We start from the raw sequence: 17,250 nt of genomic DNA, 5'->3' as shown, positions 1-17,250 counted from the left end.
AGCACATAAAATAGAACATAAAAGTAAAAGACCACCAACATAAACCCTCTGCATATGAATTTTCAAGGCAGATTAGAAAGAATACATTTTATAAGGTCTTCAATTGTTTGAAAAATTATTCCCTATTATCAAAAAATTATTCCCTAGTATCACATAAAATTATCACATAAAGCTACTCTAAAAAAGGGAGTGTACAGTCTCCTCAAGGTTTTAATAGAGTCAACAGAAGAAACAAATCATCTTACTTCTCACCGAAGCATGGATTACAGAAGTCGCTTATCTTACAACATAGTTTTATAAAGGCCCACAATTACACGAGATAAATGATAACATCTACATAGTTTACGCACATTACATTTACAATGTAATAGGGCAGGAAGAGATATGGTAAAACATTTAAATGTGTTACATTACTTCAATTATTTACAGATCACTAAATAGAAGGTACTATTTACTTCTGAATCCTAGTAACCATATAAAAATTATTCCTCTTTTCAACTACATTTTTCAAAACATCTATCACGTAAGCAAAATTGTTGTAACTATTGTCTTGATTTTTCTCTACTATAAACCATAATGGCACACTTGAAGCAGAAAAAAGAAAAGTAAGCATCATTCAGTCCATCCTTAAGGAATCCAGATCCTTCAATTTATGAAGAAGGACAATACTTTCTAATGTTTCCTAACTAGTTTTACTTATATCTAGTAGGAATCTTTGTGCCTCAAAAAGTAGACCCCCCTTGACCTGAGATGTGGTCAACCCTAAAGCCTGTAGGAGTTCAACTAGGTTTAAGCTTTACACAGCATTGACAGTGAAACGTAAGTACAACCTAAATTCTACTGCATTAAAATAAGAAAAGGTATCATACTCATGGCTTTAATATAATGTTCCTAGTCCAGAGCACAAGTGTTTCTGGTATAAGCAGTACCTGCCAATAAATAATCTAGACATGATTTAAAGAACACTTTTATTATTACAATATGCTCTTGTAACTTACTTTAAAATTAAAAGAATAACTATTTTAAATGTTTCTTAGAAACTGAATGTTGCTAGACTGGTTCAGTTAAACCCATTCTAGTCAAAGACTGCTTTGCTGCTTTATAGAGTACCCCACCGTAGTAAAGATTTTTGGAAATTCATAAGAAAAAGCTTCACAAATAATATTTCCAATAACATTTTTATATCATTTGTTCAGGACATTCTGATTGATAAGCAGTTAAAAGTAAAAGAAGAAAAAAAATGCTCACTGCTAAAGACAGAAAATCTTACTCTATTATAATGAAATGATAAAGGTTTTCCTGAGATTTTCCTAATGTCTGCCAGTGATGCTGAAATAATTTTTAGAACCATTAACACCTTTCAACATTTAAGGTGATTCTAAATAGCAAAGTTCAAGTAGCGCCACATGCCTAAGGAATAGGAAATTAGAATATCCAGAATCTTACAGTCATCTAATTATTTGGCCAAGTGATGAAGCAATTTACCTGCTACCCCCACCACCACCACTGTGACTGTCCATGCCATATGACTGGTTTAGGTAGGAGTCCATGGATCTTTGACCCCCACAGGATCCATGGCCATAGTCACGATCCATCCCTACAAAGAGTTTAAAAAGAAAAAAATTAAATGACGCTCACCTTTACTGGCACTCAAAAGAAGTATTTTTAGATAAATATCCTTGAATGTCAGACCTCCATAAGATCCGGGGCCATAATCACGATCCATTCCTAAAAGAGTCAATAGCAAAAGGTCAGTAAGATACCATTCTCTTCAAGAATCTTTGCATAAAACACAAGATATTCATATCAATCATCTGAGATGATAATTCATCATTAACATTTAAGCTAAAGTCACAACAGACACTGAAGGAAAAAACACACAGATTATAATCTACTGAAAAATCAGATTTGCTAATGAAACCTAATTTTTCAAAGAAAAACATTATCAACTAAAAAGTTCTATATTAAAATTATCTTCAATATAGCCAATGTTTATTTGACTAGGGTACTACCATAAGGCCCTGTGTTAGGTGCTACATGGTACATAATTAATAATTCCTATTCTTAAGAAAAGTCAGTATTTAATAACAGCAAAAGGAAAAATTTTTGTTACAAGTATAGTCTTCTACATCTAACTCCTCTCAAAATGTCTAAAAACTCAGAAGCAGCCACATTTTAAATTAGCCCAATTGAAATTAGTTCATACAGTAACTGAAATAGGTATCTTTAAAAAGTAAAATCAGAGTAGGGCCAATCTGTGGTACTGTGCCTATAAATATTTAAATCCTCAAATACTTTGAATAAAGGGAATGAATGTGAATTCTAGCAATACAGACACTAAAAAAATTATGATACAATCGAGGCACTTAAGTATATTTTATTACACTGTAATTCCACTTACATCCCAACCTCTGACATGAAAAACAAATACAACAAAAGAGGTAATAAAATGAATTTACTATGATTATAAAATTGAAAAAATTTAAAAACCATTCAGAATGTGTTTCCTATAAAGTCCTTTAAGATCCTTCATTTATCACCCTCTCCAAGTTTTATGCACTAATAAATGTAAGAATATACACGGAGCAAATACATTAATTTTTATTTTTTAAAAACGCTAAATTTTAATTATAATCATATAAATATGATTTCAGGTCCTAATAACAAAATCTTGCAACTTTAAACCTGAAAGCAACCTAAATGATCAAATTTAATCATTTCATTTTATAGATTATGGAACTAAAAAGTCCAAAGAGATGAAATGATTTTCCTAAAGTCTCATAAATAACCACCCCTCTAGTTTCGTGCTGTCGCTTCTACATGAAACACTCTCTTCTACCACCCCAAATGTCAGCTTGTTGAAATTTTCTAATCTTTTAAAGTCCATTTCAAATACTAATCCTTTCAAGAACATTTTTACTGATGTTGTCTCAGTTGATTATCATCTTTCTTTTGAATGTCTACAAAACTCTGTAGCTCTTACATGGTATTTATGATACTCTGCCTTATACAGTATTCTGCTATTTGTGGCCTCATTTTTTTTTTTTTTTGGCTGCGCCACACAGCATATGGAGATCTTAGTTCCCCAACCAGGGATGGAACCTGTGTCCCCTGGAAGCGTGAAGTCTTAACAACTGGACTGCCAGGGAAGTCCTGTGGCCGCATTTTAAATGTACACTAGACTTGTGGTCAGGGTCTGATTTTTCACAAATTTTTTATGCACCCTAGGACAGCAGTTTTCAATAGCCTGTTGATTACTGAGAGTTGCCAGGACCCCTTCAGAGGGTCCACAAGGTCAAACTATTTTTATAAATAGTACTAAGATATTATCTGCCTTTTTTCACAGTGTTGAAAATTTTTTTGCACTGAAGATGCAAAAGCACTGGTGGATAAAACTGTTGGTGCTATAGCACAAATCAAGGCAGTGACACCAGACCACACTAGTAGTTGTACTGCACACTTGCAGTAAAAAATAATAAAAATGCCATCATTGCTTAAAGAATGTCCTTGATGAAGCAGTAAGAGTTATTAATTTTATTAAATCATGACCTTTGAGTACACTCTCTTTATGATATTCTGCACAGTAAAATGGAAAGTATATGTAAAGCAATTTTGCTGCATATCAGTGCATAAAGTTCCATTAAGTGCCATAGTTCTCTCCAGGAAAAGCCACTGAATTAGCCACTTTTTACAAGGAATACTATTTTTACTAAAAGGAAAGACTGACATTCAAAAACTATGGCTTTCAGACTTGAGCATCTGGCAGACACTTTCTCAAAAATGAAGTGAAACTCACTTCAAAGAAAATAGGTAACAATATTTGTTGCCAAAGATGAAATTCAAGCTCTCACGTGAAAATCAGAATTTTATAAAACTTGAGCTTGACAGCTTCCCAATACTTAAAGGTTTTTCTGATAAAGTTGATACTAGTATTACTGAATATGACTTTTTACACTGTACAATAAAATCTGTCAATATCTGGAAAATCTGAATAACTCAATAAACCAGTACTTTTCGAATAACTAATGCCTGATATTACAGGATCATAAATCGTAAAAAGATCCATTCAAAGTGCAAGGCATACAAATGCATTTTAATATAACAAAAAGTTTATCAATATACAGAAAGTACTGAGATATTTTACATTGTTTTTTGTTCATACTAAGACTTCAAGTCAAGTTCATACTAAGACTAAGACAGCATACCTCAATACAGACTCTCCACACTGCAAGCGCTCAATAGTCATACGTGGTTAGTGTCTACCATATCAGATAACACAGTTCTAAACTGATAAAATAGTTATCTGTCTTTAAAGTTGGTAATTATACAATATAATTTGCTCATATCTCATATAGGGGACAATTTCAACATTAAAATAAAGTTTTCAAAATAAAAAGCTTTCCTCTAAAGGCCTCATATTAAAATGTAATTTTAGAGTTAGGTTCAGTTAGGTACACAAAACAAAAAAACTTGTATTTTGTTATTTCTGCTCATTTCTATTTTGAGTCAGCAGAGGCTGCCTTTGGATACTAAATCTTTCAGTTTTTTGATTCTGTGTGTTTTTATTTCACTACAGAGTCATAAATTACTAACATTTATTGCACACTCACCTTGTGCCAGGCACTGTGGAGTACACAAAAATTAATAGAGCTACGCTTATACAGCAATGACTTGGGCTTACTGTTCATACTACTGTTACTATTCAGTTAATTAAAAAGGAAAAGAGGAAAAGTCTTTATACGTATTGCATATAATCAGTGTGATTATAGGGATATAGATTCTATAAGATGACCATTTATATATAAACGATATTCTTCCAGGTTACCAAAGGAATTTAAAAATCACTTTAAAAATAAAGTTGTAAGACTGTAACATACCTTTACTATTAATATTAAATAAGAACAAGGATATACTGTACAACACAGGGAATACAGCCAGTATTTTACAATACCTATAAATGGAATATAACCTTTAAAAATTGTGAATCACTGTTATACACCTGAAACATATAGTATTCCATCAACTATTTCTGAATAAAAAAATATATTAAATGAAAGTAACTCACTCAAAAATTAAACGGACATATTTTAAATCAAATCTGTTCTATTGCTTTGATTATCATATAAATGATAAGCTCAACAAATGTTAAAACTCATGTATAATTAAATCAAAAGATAAGAGCTGTGGAGTAGTATGAAAAAACAACTGACTTATGATCAAAATAACTAACAAGTTGTATGACACTAAGTCATGCATGAGACCACTTTTTACCACCTCCACACTACTAGCATCATGATGCAGGCCACCAGCATCTCTCACCTACATTATTGCAACAGCCTCCCAACTGGTTTTCCTGCTTCCACTTTTGCTCCCTTTCTGTTTATTGTGAAGAAAATAGCTAGAAGAATTCTGTTAAAATGTAAGTCAAATTGTTCAATGCTCAGTACTTTCCAATGGCTTCCCATCTTACTCCAAGTAAAAGCTAAAGCCTTAAGATAATCTATAAGGCCCTACACCAGTGGCCCTTACTCACGGGCAATTTTGCCCCCCAGAGGACATTTAGTAATGTCTGAAAACATTTTTGGCTGTCACCAAAATGGGTAGTGGGTGCTACCTGCATCAAATGACACAGGCCAAGGATGCTGCTAAAACATTCCACAATGCACAGCACATTCCCCCAACAACGAAAAATTATCTAGTCCAAAATGCCAACAGTGCCAAAGTTGAGAAATCCTGCCCATTACCTCTTAACTTTATCTACCCCATTGCCTCTTAATTTCATCATCTATGGTCTCCCCTTACTCCACTCTAGCTATACTAGGTCCCTTGCTGTTCCTAGACTACAACAGGCATGTATCCATTTTTGCACCTGCTATTCCCTCTGCATGGAATGCTCTTCTTCTGTATCTGTGTTGCTCACACCCTCAACTCTTTCAGGTCTTCACTTTCTATTGCTTCCTAGATATAAGCAAATTGTCTTTGACTTTCAATGCCTTCTGGCTACACCTCACTATTCTAACCTTGTTTTAAGATTACTCAGCAAAAATCATCTGCTGTAGTCAAGCTCATCTTCTTAAGTCTCTCTGAAGCACAGTGTACTCAGTCTTACCTTTGTTCCTGCTTTCCCTCTACCCAAAATGCTTTCCCTTTTTTTGTCTGCTATTTATATAAAAAGAATTATTTTAAAGCAAGAAGGAAATATGAAGACACTGGAAATACAACTTCCTTCCAAGAAATTTGTAGCTTGACATGTTTTCCAGTGTCTTCTACTTCATTTCAGTCGCTGGAAAATACAACACTAACAATCAATGCATTGTTGGCTTCAACTGGTAACTACTACACACCTTTTATTTCCTAAAGTCTACAGCATTCTTCCCCTAGATAGCTTCATGGCTTGCATCCTCACCTCCCTCAAATCTATGCTCAAAAGTTACCCTTTTAGTGAGGCTTTCCCTAGCTTATCTCTTTAAAATTGTAACACATGCGCGCGCGCGCACACACACACACACACACACCCTACCCTGTGTTATTATTCTCCTAGCAATTGCAATAGTACACTATATATTACTTCTTGTTTACTGTCTATTTCACCCCACTAGACTGTACACTTCACAAAGGCAGGAATATTTGTCCATTTTGTTCACTGCTATATTGATAGCTCCAAGAACAATATCTGATACATAGCACTCAATAAATATCTGTTGAAGTCAAATTACATCCCTGAAATTAAGTTCCTCATTTATAAAATGTAGATAACTCAGACCTCAAAGTGGTGTCAAGCAGTGGTGTTTACCTAAAGGTGCATTCCAAAATCATTCAAAGTAGTTCTTTAAAACCTACATAGTTGGGACCATTTACCCTAAAAATTAAGATTCAAGGGGACTAGAGTATGACCTAAACAGATACACTTTGAGACAGCTCCACAGGGAAGTCTAACAATCACCCTTAAATGAGAACCACTGTTGGAACTAAAATTAAGAGAAAAATAAGTCATAACATTAGTAAAAAACTAATTTGGAAAGATATATGCACCCCCATTTTCACTGCAGTATTATTTACAATAGCTAAGATATGGAATAACCCAAGTGCCCATCTATAGATTAATGGATAAGATAATGTGATGTGATATATATGTATGTATATACATGAAATATTACTTAGCCATGAAAAAGAATGGAATCTTGCCATTTGCAACACGGATAGACCTTGAGGGCATATGCTAAGTGAAATAAATCAGACAAAGAAAGATAAATATTGTATGATTTCACTTATATGCAGAATCTAAAAAAACCAAATCAAATCAAAACAAAACAAACAAAAAAGCCAAGCTTGTGGATATAACAGATTGGTGGTTGCCAGGGAAGGGGGGTAGGTATAGGAGTGGGTGAAATGGGTGAAGGGAGTCAGAAGGTACAAACTTCCAGTTATAAAATAAACAAGTCATGGGGATGTAATGTATAGCACAGTGACTATAGTTAGTAATAGTGTATTGCATATTTGACAGTTGCTAAGAAAGTAAATCTTAAAAGTTCTCATTACAGGAAAACTATGTATGGTGATAGATGGTAACTAGACTTATTGTGATCATTTCACAATGTATACAAATATGGGATCATGATGTTGTACACCTGAAATATAATGTTATATGTCAATTACACTTCAATTAAAAATAAAGTGCATGTTTTAAAAAGAAGGTCATAACAGTAGTAACAGAAATTTCTGAAACTTTTTGCAACACGGTACATTAAGAAAATAAACTTCTGGCCCTCTATGATTCTGCATCTCAAAGCCCTATATTTAGGCGTTAAATTCAACTCTCTCTTACATCCTACTGGAGATCATGGCCTTCTATTATTCCAAACCTCTTTGCTGAAAGTACTAGTCCTACTGACTCCAGTTTAAAATCCTGGATTCATTTTTATTCATCCTTCTCAATTTTCTACTCACTACTAGGCAGCCTGAAAGTTCTGCTAATTTTCTCAAGAAATAGATTAATATTTTTTAAATTACTATCATCACCTCCCAAGTTCAAGGTCTAAAATCCTTACAACTGAATTTACGAAACAGCCGTCTTGATAATTTTCCAGTTTTCAATCTAACCTACATGTGGATGCAAATTAAACTTCTTCTGGTAATTTTATTATATCACTCTGCTGCTCGAAAATATATTTTTCAGCACTCAATATACATTGACTACTTCCTATATGTTTAACCTTTTTAGTCAACATCAAATTCAAAGTTTCTCTAAATTCTTAGAGACGATAAATAGAAATTAACTGAATGCTAATTATTCCCATAAAATGACATGGTCTTCTTTACGTAGTAGCACATTTACTTCAGTTTTATTTAGTGAATATATTACATCCTGTACAACAGTTGAATTTTACATTTCTCTGGCAATTAGGATATTTAATTCCACTCCCTGGTGTCATTCATATAATGCTTTTTAACCTCTTTGAATTGTTCCATGTTCTTTTTGTGTTATTATCCTGACTGGTAAAGCCTTAACTCTAATAACTATCAAAACACCACCCCAATTGTATGCTGCATACCTCTTATGATTTTACCTAGCTCTGTAGTCACAACTCTTATGTCAATAAACAATCAGGCTTCTTTATGTGCTCCTCTAGACAGTTCTTTATATACTAACACATTTGGACACATTAAAGCAAATGACCTCAAAAACAAGGTCAAAATGTTACAAAAGAAGCAGTATAAAACAAAGCCAATAATCCACTTAATCTACTTTACTCAATACCAAAACCTCTAATTCAACAAAAATAACTCAGCTAGCTGCTTGTTAAGTCCTCACTCAGTTGCAGTCAGGGCCTTTTGGAATAAATTAAAGGATTCATAATTCAAATAAAACAGAGTCAAATTAATCTCAATAGCCCTAAGTTTTTCTGATCCCAAATTATCTAACTCAAATAATATATATATTATAACAACATTAACGCTGATACATGAAGAGACCAAACAATGCCTGAAACAAGGCACAATTCCCTTTTTACACTGGTACTTTATATGGATGAAGAGAAAAACTGAAATGCATTCCCTTAACTTATTTCAGAGCAAATGAAAGAGGATACTCACCATTAAAGCTCTGATAAGTATTTCTGCAAGCAGAGTGAGTGTAATCTATGAAGACACATTTAACAGAAAGGAATTAGTTCAACATTAGCAAAAATCTGAAATTATATACCCATCTACTAAAAACAAACACAATTTTTAAAATGCCATTAATGCAATTATCTGCAAAATAGGGTGTAAATAATTATAAATATTTCATATGGGAAAATACATACCCCTTTCTTTTCACTATCTCCCCAAATGGCAAGTTTATCATCCAAATAAATCATGGTAATGTAAAAATTAGTTTATAAAACCTGATATATAATAACATCCAAAAAAGGGGATCCAGTACTGATTTATATGGAGTAACAAAAAGGAAGGCAAATGTGTATCAAATAATGCAAAAAGCAGGGACATCTGAGAATTGATTCTATGTAATATATAATTTTTTCCAAGTTAATATTTCTTTTAGCACTTAATTTGCTCTCTAAAGATTTCAAGATCTTATCTGAGAAATGTATATACATATATGTATATATGTGTGGTGCTACATCTACCCAGGATGTGGCATCACCACCAAAAAATCATATTGATAATTTCTCTGTCAAAACGAATTCGGCAATTGTTAAATCCTTTAGTTAATTTTACTAATAAATACTGAAAGAAAAGAATTTAACAGAGTGATCATTTGGATACAACAGAATCCAACTACACTACACAGGATTAGTCAAAGTCCAACTAAAACAAAAAAAACACCAGTGTGCTACTGTTAATATCTAAACTTCCTGTTTCAAAGTAACTTAAAACTATCCACAAAAAGGTTATTCCAATCCCCTTTCATATACTTAGATTTGATATCTTTAACTCTTTGTGGCATGAAATCAAATCAAAGATCAAAAGATCATTTAGTCGGACTCACAGCACATTCAAAGATAATTCTGGGGGTTGGGTTAGAGGCTTAGAACTAGGTAGTGAACTGATTTTATTTAGAAATGCCTGGTTACTCAGGACTAAATTCAGTTTACTCACACCCCTTCTCATGTCTCCCTAAAGCTGTCATTACGTACTCATTTTACCTTGACACCCGTTCCTATAAAGTTGGCCAAGATTTGAAGACAAGTTGAAAACCAAATTAATTTTACTTCGTGAGCCTATGAAAATGCTTTAAAGAACTGGCCTGAGAGACGACTGAAAGGTACTGCTAAAATACGGTTTATTTAAACAGCAAGTCCAACACAGGCGGTTGTGCACAGGTCTGAATTTGAAGGGCATGTGATGCTGTGCCAGAATTCTGACTAACTTAAGTCCCATCCATACACCGTCCAGACAAAAAAGCTTTGGTTCACAGACATATTTCAAATTAGGGATTAAGGCCCAGGCAATGTTTGTTGGTGGATAAATATCCCAGTTTGCTAACGAGAAATACCTTACTTTCCATTCTGGATAGAGATCTACTTATACTTATCACTTACAGATGCCCTTTAAACTCATCTTAAACTAAGACAACCAGGCACACGACCGTGAACAAGCCTCTGAAAATCCTATCCGGCGAGAAGTAACCTGGGTTTGGGCATTGACTAAAAGGACGATCTGGGTCGCTGCCCACATCGCGAGTGCGAGCCGCGGCAAGGGAGGCCCGCTTGCCGCTTAGCCCGAGACCGGGAAGTTGGAAGCGTCCGGGCAATTTCCACGCAGCGGGGCGGGGACCAGTCTGGGGCCGAGTCCGGAGGCCGCGGCGCTTTAGGCGCGTCCTTACCCACACCGAGGCCGGCGCGGAACTCCAGGGTCGCGGGCCACAGCGGGCGCCGGGCCGGGGGATCGGGTGCGCGGGTCCCCACAGAGGCCGACTCCGGGCACCGGGCCCGCGGCGGGCGGGCGGCCTCCGGGCCCGCAGAACAAAGCCCACACGGCCATCTTGAGACGGTAAACAGACCCCCGGGGCAGGCCACCCCGCCTCCCGCCGCCGCGGCGACCAGCCAGAGGCCGCGCTTACCGTCCTCGAAGTCCATGGCGGAGGCTCGGGGCCGACGGCCTCGGCGGCGCTGGGCTGAGCTGTGGCGAAAGGAGAGCGCCCGTGACCCGCGGTTGCACACAGCCAGTAAACGCGACCAAGAGCGGCGCTACCGGCCCGGGAGCCGCAGGCCACAGCGAGGCTGGGAGGCGGGGCCGGCCGGCGCTGCCGGCCGTCGCAGCGCGGCCTGCGATTGGCTGGAGCGGGCTGGTGGGCGGGCCCTGGAGTGGGGGCGGGAAGCAGATCTGCTGTCACGCTCCCAGGTGCTGACCCTTTAGGAGCGGACGAGGGGTAAGGAAGGTGGAAAAAAAGGAGCCCCACAGACTGGCCGGGGTCGTGGGAAAGAGAGCTGGGTGTTCTGGAAGGTCTAGCTGCGGCCCGCCATGTTTGATTCTGGCAAGAGCGAAAAGATCTGGTTGGAATACCTTCCTCCAGCCCGAACTAATGTATTATACCACGTGCCGACATTTTGCTTTTTATTGGCTGGTGATGACTGATCGGAAAATGTTAAAATCCTTATGGAGTTTCTGTCGTGGAGACGCAGAAGTCCAGGACGTTTTTAGAACTCTGTGAGCAGAGGAGAACAGATTGCTAAATAGGAAACAATTATGAGTATGATCCAAGACAGGCCATGATCAAGTTCTGAGTTTCAAGGTGCAAAATAAAAGTAAAAGTTAACAGACAGGGAAGATTTGTGGCAGGAGTCATCCAGAACTGGAAGGACAACAACGGGCAAACACACATACTTATTAACATTGTATTATTGTCACTTTGGAAATAGTGTTGGGGACAGTGGGCAAAGTCATTCACCCACAAGGCAATGTGGAAAAAGACAACTGTTAGGTCATTCTAACCCTGGAGCAGCTTGAACTCCAGGTTAGAAAACATTTTTTTAATAGCGCAAATGGTGTTAACAATGAGTTGATCACAGGATAGGAAATCATGAATCAAGCCCTTTGCCCTTCTTTGGGGTCCAAGCAATTGTGGGAACCAAGTTCCGAGAAAGCAGCCCCTAGCAACAGGACTGAAGGAAAAACTCACAGGTATACTATGTTGCATTACTGTAGCCCCAAATCTGGGCAGGGCACTGTTTCTTCCTCATCACTTTCCTTCTCCACCCTGATTGATTCACCCAGTTCTCCACCCTTTTATTGTTTTCTTCTTCTTTTTTTTTTTCCTCCTATACATGTTTTCTATTCACCGGAGTAGAACATGTTGAAAACTGAACTCATGATTTCCTTCCTCAAACCTGTTCATCCTCCTTTATTCTTTCATCTGTGTTAGTGGCGTCATGAGCAACCACCCACTACTAATCCCAGCCAGAAGCCAGCAACTCATCCAGGCTACTCCCCTTCTCCCATCCTCAATCTGTACTGAAGTCTCTCATCTGCTTACTACCTCCTAAAATGTCTTAAATTTGCCCCCTGCTCTCCAGCTCACTGCACTACCTGAGTTAGACTCTCATTATCTCTCTCCCAAACTATTGCCATAGCTTCCTAAGTAATTTCTCTGCCTTTCCACCTTGACCTTCTCAGGCTCTTCAGGGCTACGGTGATCTAAAGGCAAATCTGAACATATCATGCGTTCTCTATCATGGATTAGGTGAAGACAAAGCTCCTTAACATAGAGCACACCCAGCAGGATCTAGCCACTGCCTGATCTGCCATCTTCCTACATTTCTCCCTCCTTCTCTCTCCCCTACTCTTTCCGTTTTGATTGGCAATTTTAAGCTACTTGCAGTTCCCAAAACACCCCAATGCTTTTTTTTTTTTTTTTTTCGGTACATGGGCCTCTCTGTTGTGACGTCACCCGTTGCGGAGCACAGGCTCCAGACGCAGGCTCAGCGGCCATGGCTCACGGGCCCAGCCGCTCCGCGGCATGTGGGATCTTCCCGGACCGGGGCACGAACCCGTGTCCCCTGCATCGGCAGGCGGACTCTCAACCACTGCGCCACCAGGGAAGCCCCCAATGCTTTTTCATGTCACTGAACTTTTGCTTAGGTTTTTCTCTCTGTTTGGAACACTCCCTAGTTAACCCTTCTCATCCTCAAAACACAGTTCAGAATTTATTTCCTTTAAAAAAACGCTCCCACATTCCACCCCCACCCCCTAGACCAGTACTTCTCAAATATTAATGAGCATATGATTCACATTCAGTCAGTCTGGGTTGGAGTCGGAGAGTCTGCATTTCTCACAAGTTTCCAAGAGATGTTGCTGCTGGCAGTCGAACTAGACTTGGAATAGCAAGGCCCTGGGCCCTGGGCTCTATTAAAAGCCCCTCCTCTGAGTTCCCTGGACCAGCCTCTGCTCCAGCACTATCTTCCTTGCATCAGATACTGTTTGGCTTTATGTCTCTCCACGTTAAAAGTCTTTTGAGATTAGACCTAAGTCTTCTTTGTATCCTAAGTGCCAAGCACATAAGTTTAACAATTAAAACGGAGCTCTCCCTGAGGTTTTTAACTTTTTTTCTTGTTATCAAGGCAAAGGAATGATTTTGTAATCTGAGGTCTTCAGGTCTTGGCATAAGTGAAAGGAAATAAACATTGGGTCACTATTTATATTTGTGTATCATGTGCACACACGCATATGTACATGCTCACACACACACACACACACACACACACACACACACACACATACACACACACACCCCTACCTTACTCCCCTGAAAGAGAAAACTGCCAGACAAGGAACTCCTAACTCCAGAAGAAACCTGACCTCAGCACAAACGCCTGGAGAGCCAGAATACATGTGTCTCTTCCCTCCTTCCTTCCTCCTTCCCAAATAGGAAGTGTTCTTGAAGAGGCAGGTGGCAGTGCCTGAGACACCCCATAATACTTGAGAGACTATCACATCATCCCCTAATTCACTTATGGAACAAATATTGGATAAGCACCAACTATGTGCCAAACATCCTTTTCTTCATTGTTGTCTCTTTCCTTCCTCCCAGGGTCTGTACTTTGCTAGATTTTTACCCTGAGGGGCCAATGTTTTGTACAAAGTCTTATATCATTTCATCCTCCACATATTTCGCAAGAGGTAGAAGGTTGGTAAATGCCAGACTGGCAGAGTCCCTTGGAAAATAAAAGAGAACAGGGTGTGTAAGACAAATTAAAAAGAAAGTTACTCATCCAAGAACACATAATGAGTAATTGCTGGTTCCATATTTTTAAAAAAATTTTTTTGAGGTATAGTTGATGTACAATATTATATAAACTGGTTTCATATTCAGGATAAATATTATATAGTCATGCTTGGGTCTATTGGTGTATGGATTCAACCTTGTAGACCCAGCATCATCATCAGGGTCCTCAGGTTAAAAAGGGGGCATGGGAAGGGGTTTGCTAACCTATCATTTGCATAATTGCACATAATGTGGTAAAAGAAACTGCATACCAAAAGAAGTGATCAAGAAGGCTTTAGAGATTCCTCACTTTGTTCTATGTTTTAGGCCTTCCTCAGATTAGAAAAACTCCATTAGTTTCATATGCATTTCCTCCCCCCAAAATGGAGGTAAAATTTAAAATGCAAAGTGCTTTCAAAACGTAATAATTGCTCTATGGTGCGCGAGCCGCGGGAAGTGGCTCGCTGGCCGGGACAGGTCGGGGTGCAGTGTGCCCTGCTCTCAGATCATCTTCATTGCCTGCCCCAGTGGAGCACCTCCTGCATTAATGTTCACAGCCACCTCTGAGGTCTCTGCTGTTTCCTCCTGACTTCACCAAACAACCATGTCATCGGAATCGAGCAAAAATCGAAAGCCCAGAGTGATCCGAAGTGATGGAGCTCCAGCTGAAGGGAAGCATAATCGTTCTGACACTGAACAGGAAGGTAAATACTACAGCGAGGAGGCTGAGGTGGACCTGTGGGACCCTGCAGAGACTATGAGCTGTACAAGTACACGTGCCAGGAGTTGCAGAGGCTCATGGCCGAGATCCAGGACCTGAGGAGCAGGGGAGACAAGGATGCGGCAGTTGAGATCGAAGATCGGAGGATCCAGAGCTGTGTGCATTTCATGACTCTAAAAAAGCTTAACCGGGGCCTTCCCTGGTGGCGCAGTGGTTGAGAGTCCACCTGCCGATGCAGGGGACACGGGTTCATGCCCCGGTCCGGGAAGATCCCACATGCCGCGGAGCGGCTAGGCCCGTGAGCCATGGCCGCTGAGCCTGCACATCCGGAGCCTGTGCTCCGCAACGGGAGAGGCCACAACAGTGAGAGGCCCGCATACCACAAAAAAAAAAAAAAAAAGCTTAACCGATTAGCCCACATCAGGTTGAAGAAAGGAAGAGATCAGACTCATGAGGCCGAGCACAAAGTGGATGGATGCCCATCACCTGCAGCTCCAGAACCTGTTGTATGAGGTGATGCACCTGCAGAAGGAGATCACCAAATGTCTGGAGTTTAAGTCAAATCACGAAGAAATCGATCGGGTCAGCTTAGAGGAGGCTCCTCCAGATATCAGCAAGGCGGAAGTCACCATGGGAGACCCTCACCAGCAGACCCTTGCACGTCTGGACTGGGAGCTGGAGCAGCGGAAAAGGCTGGTGGAGAAGTACCGAGAGTGCCTGTCCAACAAGGAGAAGATCCTTAAGGAGACTGAAGTAAAGAAGGAGTACCTGAGTAGCCTCCAGCCTCGTCTCAACAGCATCATGCAGGCTTCCCTACCGGTGCAGGAGTAACTGTTTATGCCCTTCGACCAAGCTCACAAGCAGTATGAGACAGCCCGACACCTACCTCCTCCCCTCTATGTCCAGGCCACTGTGTATGGGCAAGACAAGCGCAAGGAGATGCTGAAGAGGCACCCGCTGTCCGTCATGCTGGACCTGAGGTGCAAAGATGACAGTGAACTGCACCTGACTTTCTACTACCTCATGAACCTCAACATCATGACGGTAAAAGCCAAAGTGACAACCGCCACAGAAGCGATCACCCCCATCAGTGCAGGTGACTTGCTGTCTCCTGACTCAGTCCTGAGCTGTTTGTATCCTGGGGATCATGGAAAGAAAACTCCAAATCCAGCCAATCAGCATCAGTTTGATAAAGTTGGCATCCTGACTTTGAGGGACTACATACTTGACTTAGGGCATCCCTATTTGTGGGTGCAGAAGCTGGGTGGCCTCCACTTCCCCAAAGAGCAGCCCCAGCACACTGTGATCGCTGACCACTCTCTGAGCGCCAGCCACATGGAGACCACCATGAAACCGCTGAAGACCAGGGCGCAGTCCCGCCTGGCCCGCCACAAGTGGTTTGCCTCCCTGGAACACGGCATTGTGCCAGTTACCAGTGACTGCCAGTACCTCTTCCCTGCAAAGGTTGTCTCTCGCCTGGTGAAGTGGGTGACGATTGCCCATGAGGATTATACGGAGCTGCATTTTACCAAAGACATCGTGGAGGCGGGACTGGCTGGGGACACCAATCTCTACTATATGGCACTTGTGGAAAGGGGCACGGCTAAGCTCCAGGCTGCCATGGTGCTGAACCCCGGCTACTCCTCCATCCCACCCATTTTCCAGCTCTGTCTGAACTGGAAAGGGGAGAAAACCAACAACAACGACGACAATATTCGGGCCGTGGAGAGTGAGGTCAATGTGTGCTACAAGGAGCTGTGCGGCCCCCGGCCCGGCCACCAGCTCTTGACGAACCAGCTGCAGCGTCTGTGTGTGCTGCTGGACGTCTACCTGGAGACGGAGAGCCACGATGACAGCGTGGAGGGGCCCAAGGAATTTCCCCAGGAGAAAATGTGTCTGCGGCTTTTCAGGGGCCCCAGCAGGATGAAGCCGTTTAAATATAACCACCCTCAAGGATTCTTCAGCCATCGCTGACCTCCCACTCGGCCTGTTGTTTCCCCCCAGACCCAACTGCTGTGCCTCTGCTTTCTGCTCTGGCGCACATGTGGCTCTTTTTTTTTTTTTTTTACATCTTTATTGAAGTATAGTTGCTTTACAATGGTGTGTTAGTTTCTGCTTTATAACAAAATGAATGAGTTATACATATAAAAAAAAAGTAATAATTACCTCCCTTCCTTAGGTACATATTATATAAAGTTTACATTTCTAGAAAATGAGGTTTATTCCCTTATAGGGGCTCAATTAAACCTCTGAATTATTGCCACTCATTTTATCTATTAATATGTTATAGTCCATCATAAATTTTAATTTCCTAAGTAAATTG

General features: G+C 40.0%; 2 protein-coding genes across 2 annotated transcripts; one reads left to right on the top strand and one right to left on the bottom strand.

Annotated features, from left to right (window-relative positions):
* Nucleotides 1–1,460: 1,460 nt before the first annotated feature.
* On the bottom strand, nt 1,461–11,207 carry ZNF326 (zinc finger protein 326). The gene is made up of 4 exons (XM_079924957.1): nt 11,066–11,207; nt 9,094–9,138; nt 1,693–1,728; nt 1,461–1,597 (listed from the first exon to the last, which is right to left on the bottom strand). The coding sequence occupies exons 1-4, from the start codon at nt 11,079–11,081 to the stop codon at nt 1,482–1,484; spliced, it is 213 nt and encodes a 70-aa protein (XP_079781083.1). The 5' UTR covers nt 11,082–11,207; the 3' UTR covers nt 1,461–1,481.
* Nucleotides 11,208–14,607: 3,400 nt separating this feature from the next.
* On the top strand, nt 14,608–16,998 carry LOC307175670 (THO complex subunit 5 homolog). The gene is given in 5 exon segments (XM_079901002.1): nt 14,608–14,952; nt 14,955–15,137; nt 15,342–15,400; nt 15,402–15,755; nt 15,759–16,998. Coding segments are annotated over 5 exon segments (1,881 nt in total). The 5' UTR covers nt 14,608–14,810; the 3' UTR covers nt 16,902–16,998.
* The last annotated feature ends 252 nt before the right edge of the window (nt 16,999–17,250 follow it).

Source organism: Stenella coeruleoalba, assembly GCF_951394435.1.
Source record: "Stenella coeruleoalba genome assembly, chromosome: 1".
In the NCBI taxonomy this organism is placed as follows: Eukaryota; Metazoa; Chordata; class Mammalia; order Artiodactyla; family Delphinidae; genus Stenella; species Stenella coeruleoalba.
This window is presented reverse-complemented; position numbering and strand designations above follow the sequence as displayed.

Excerpts from the sequence above, each read along its gene's own strand:
- ZNF326 (XM_079924957.1), bottom strand. Across the intron at positions 1,729-9,093 it reads TACTTATCAGAGCTTTAATG|GAATGGATCGTGATTATGGC; the intron begins GTGAGTATCCTC and ends TGACTCTTTTAG. Across the intron at positions 1,598-1,692 it reads TGGCCCCGGATCTTATGGAG|GGATGGATCGTGACTATGGC; the intron begins GTCTGACATTCA and ends AACTCTTTGTAG.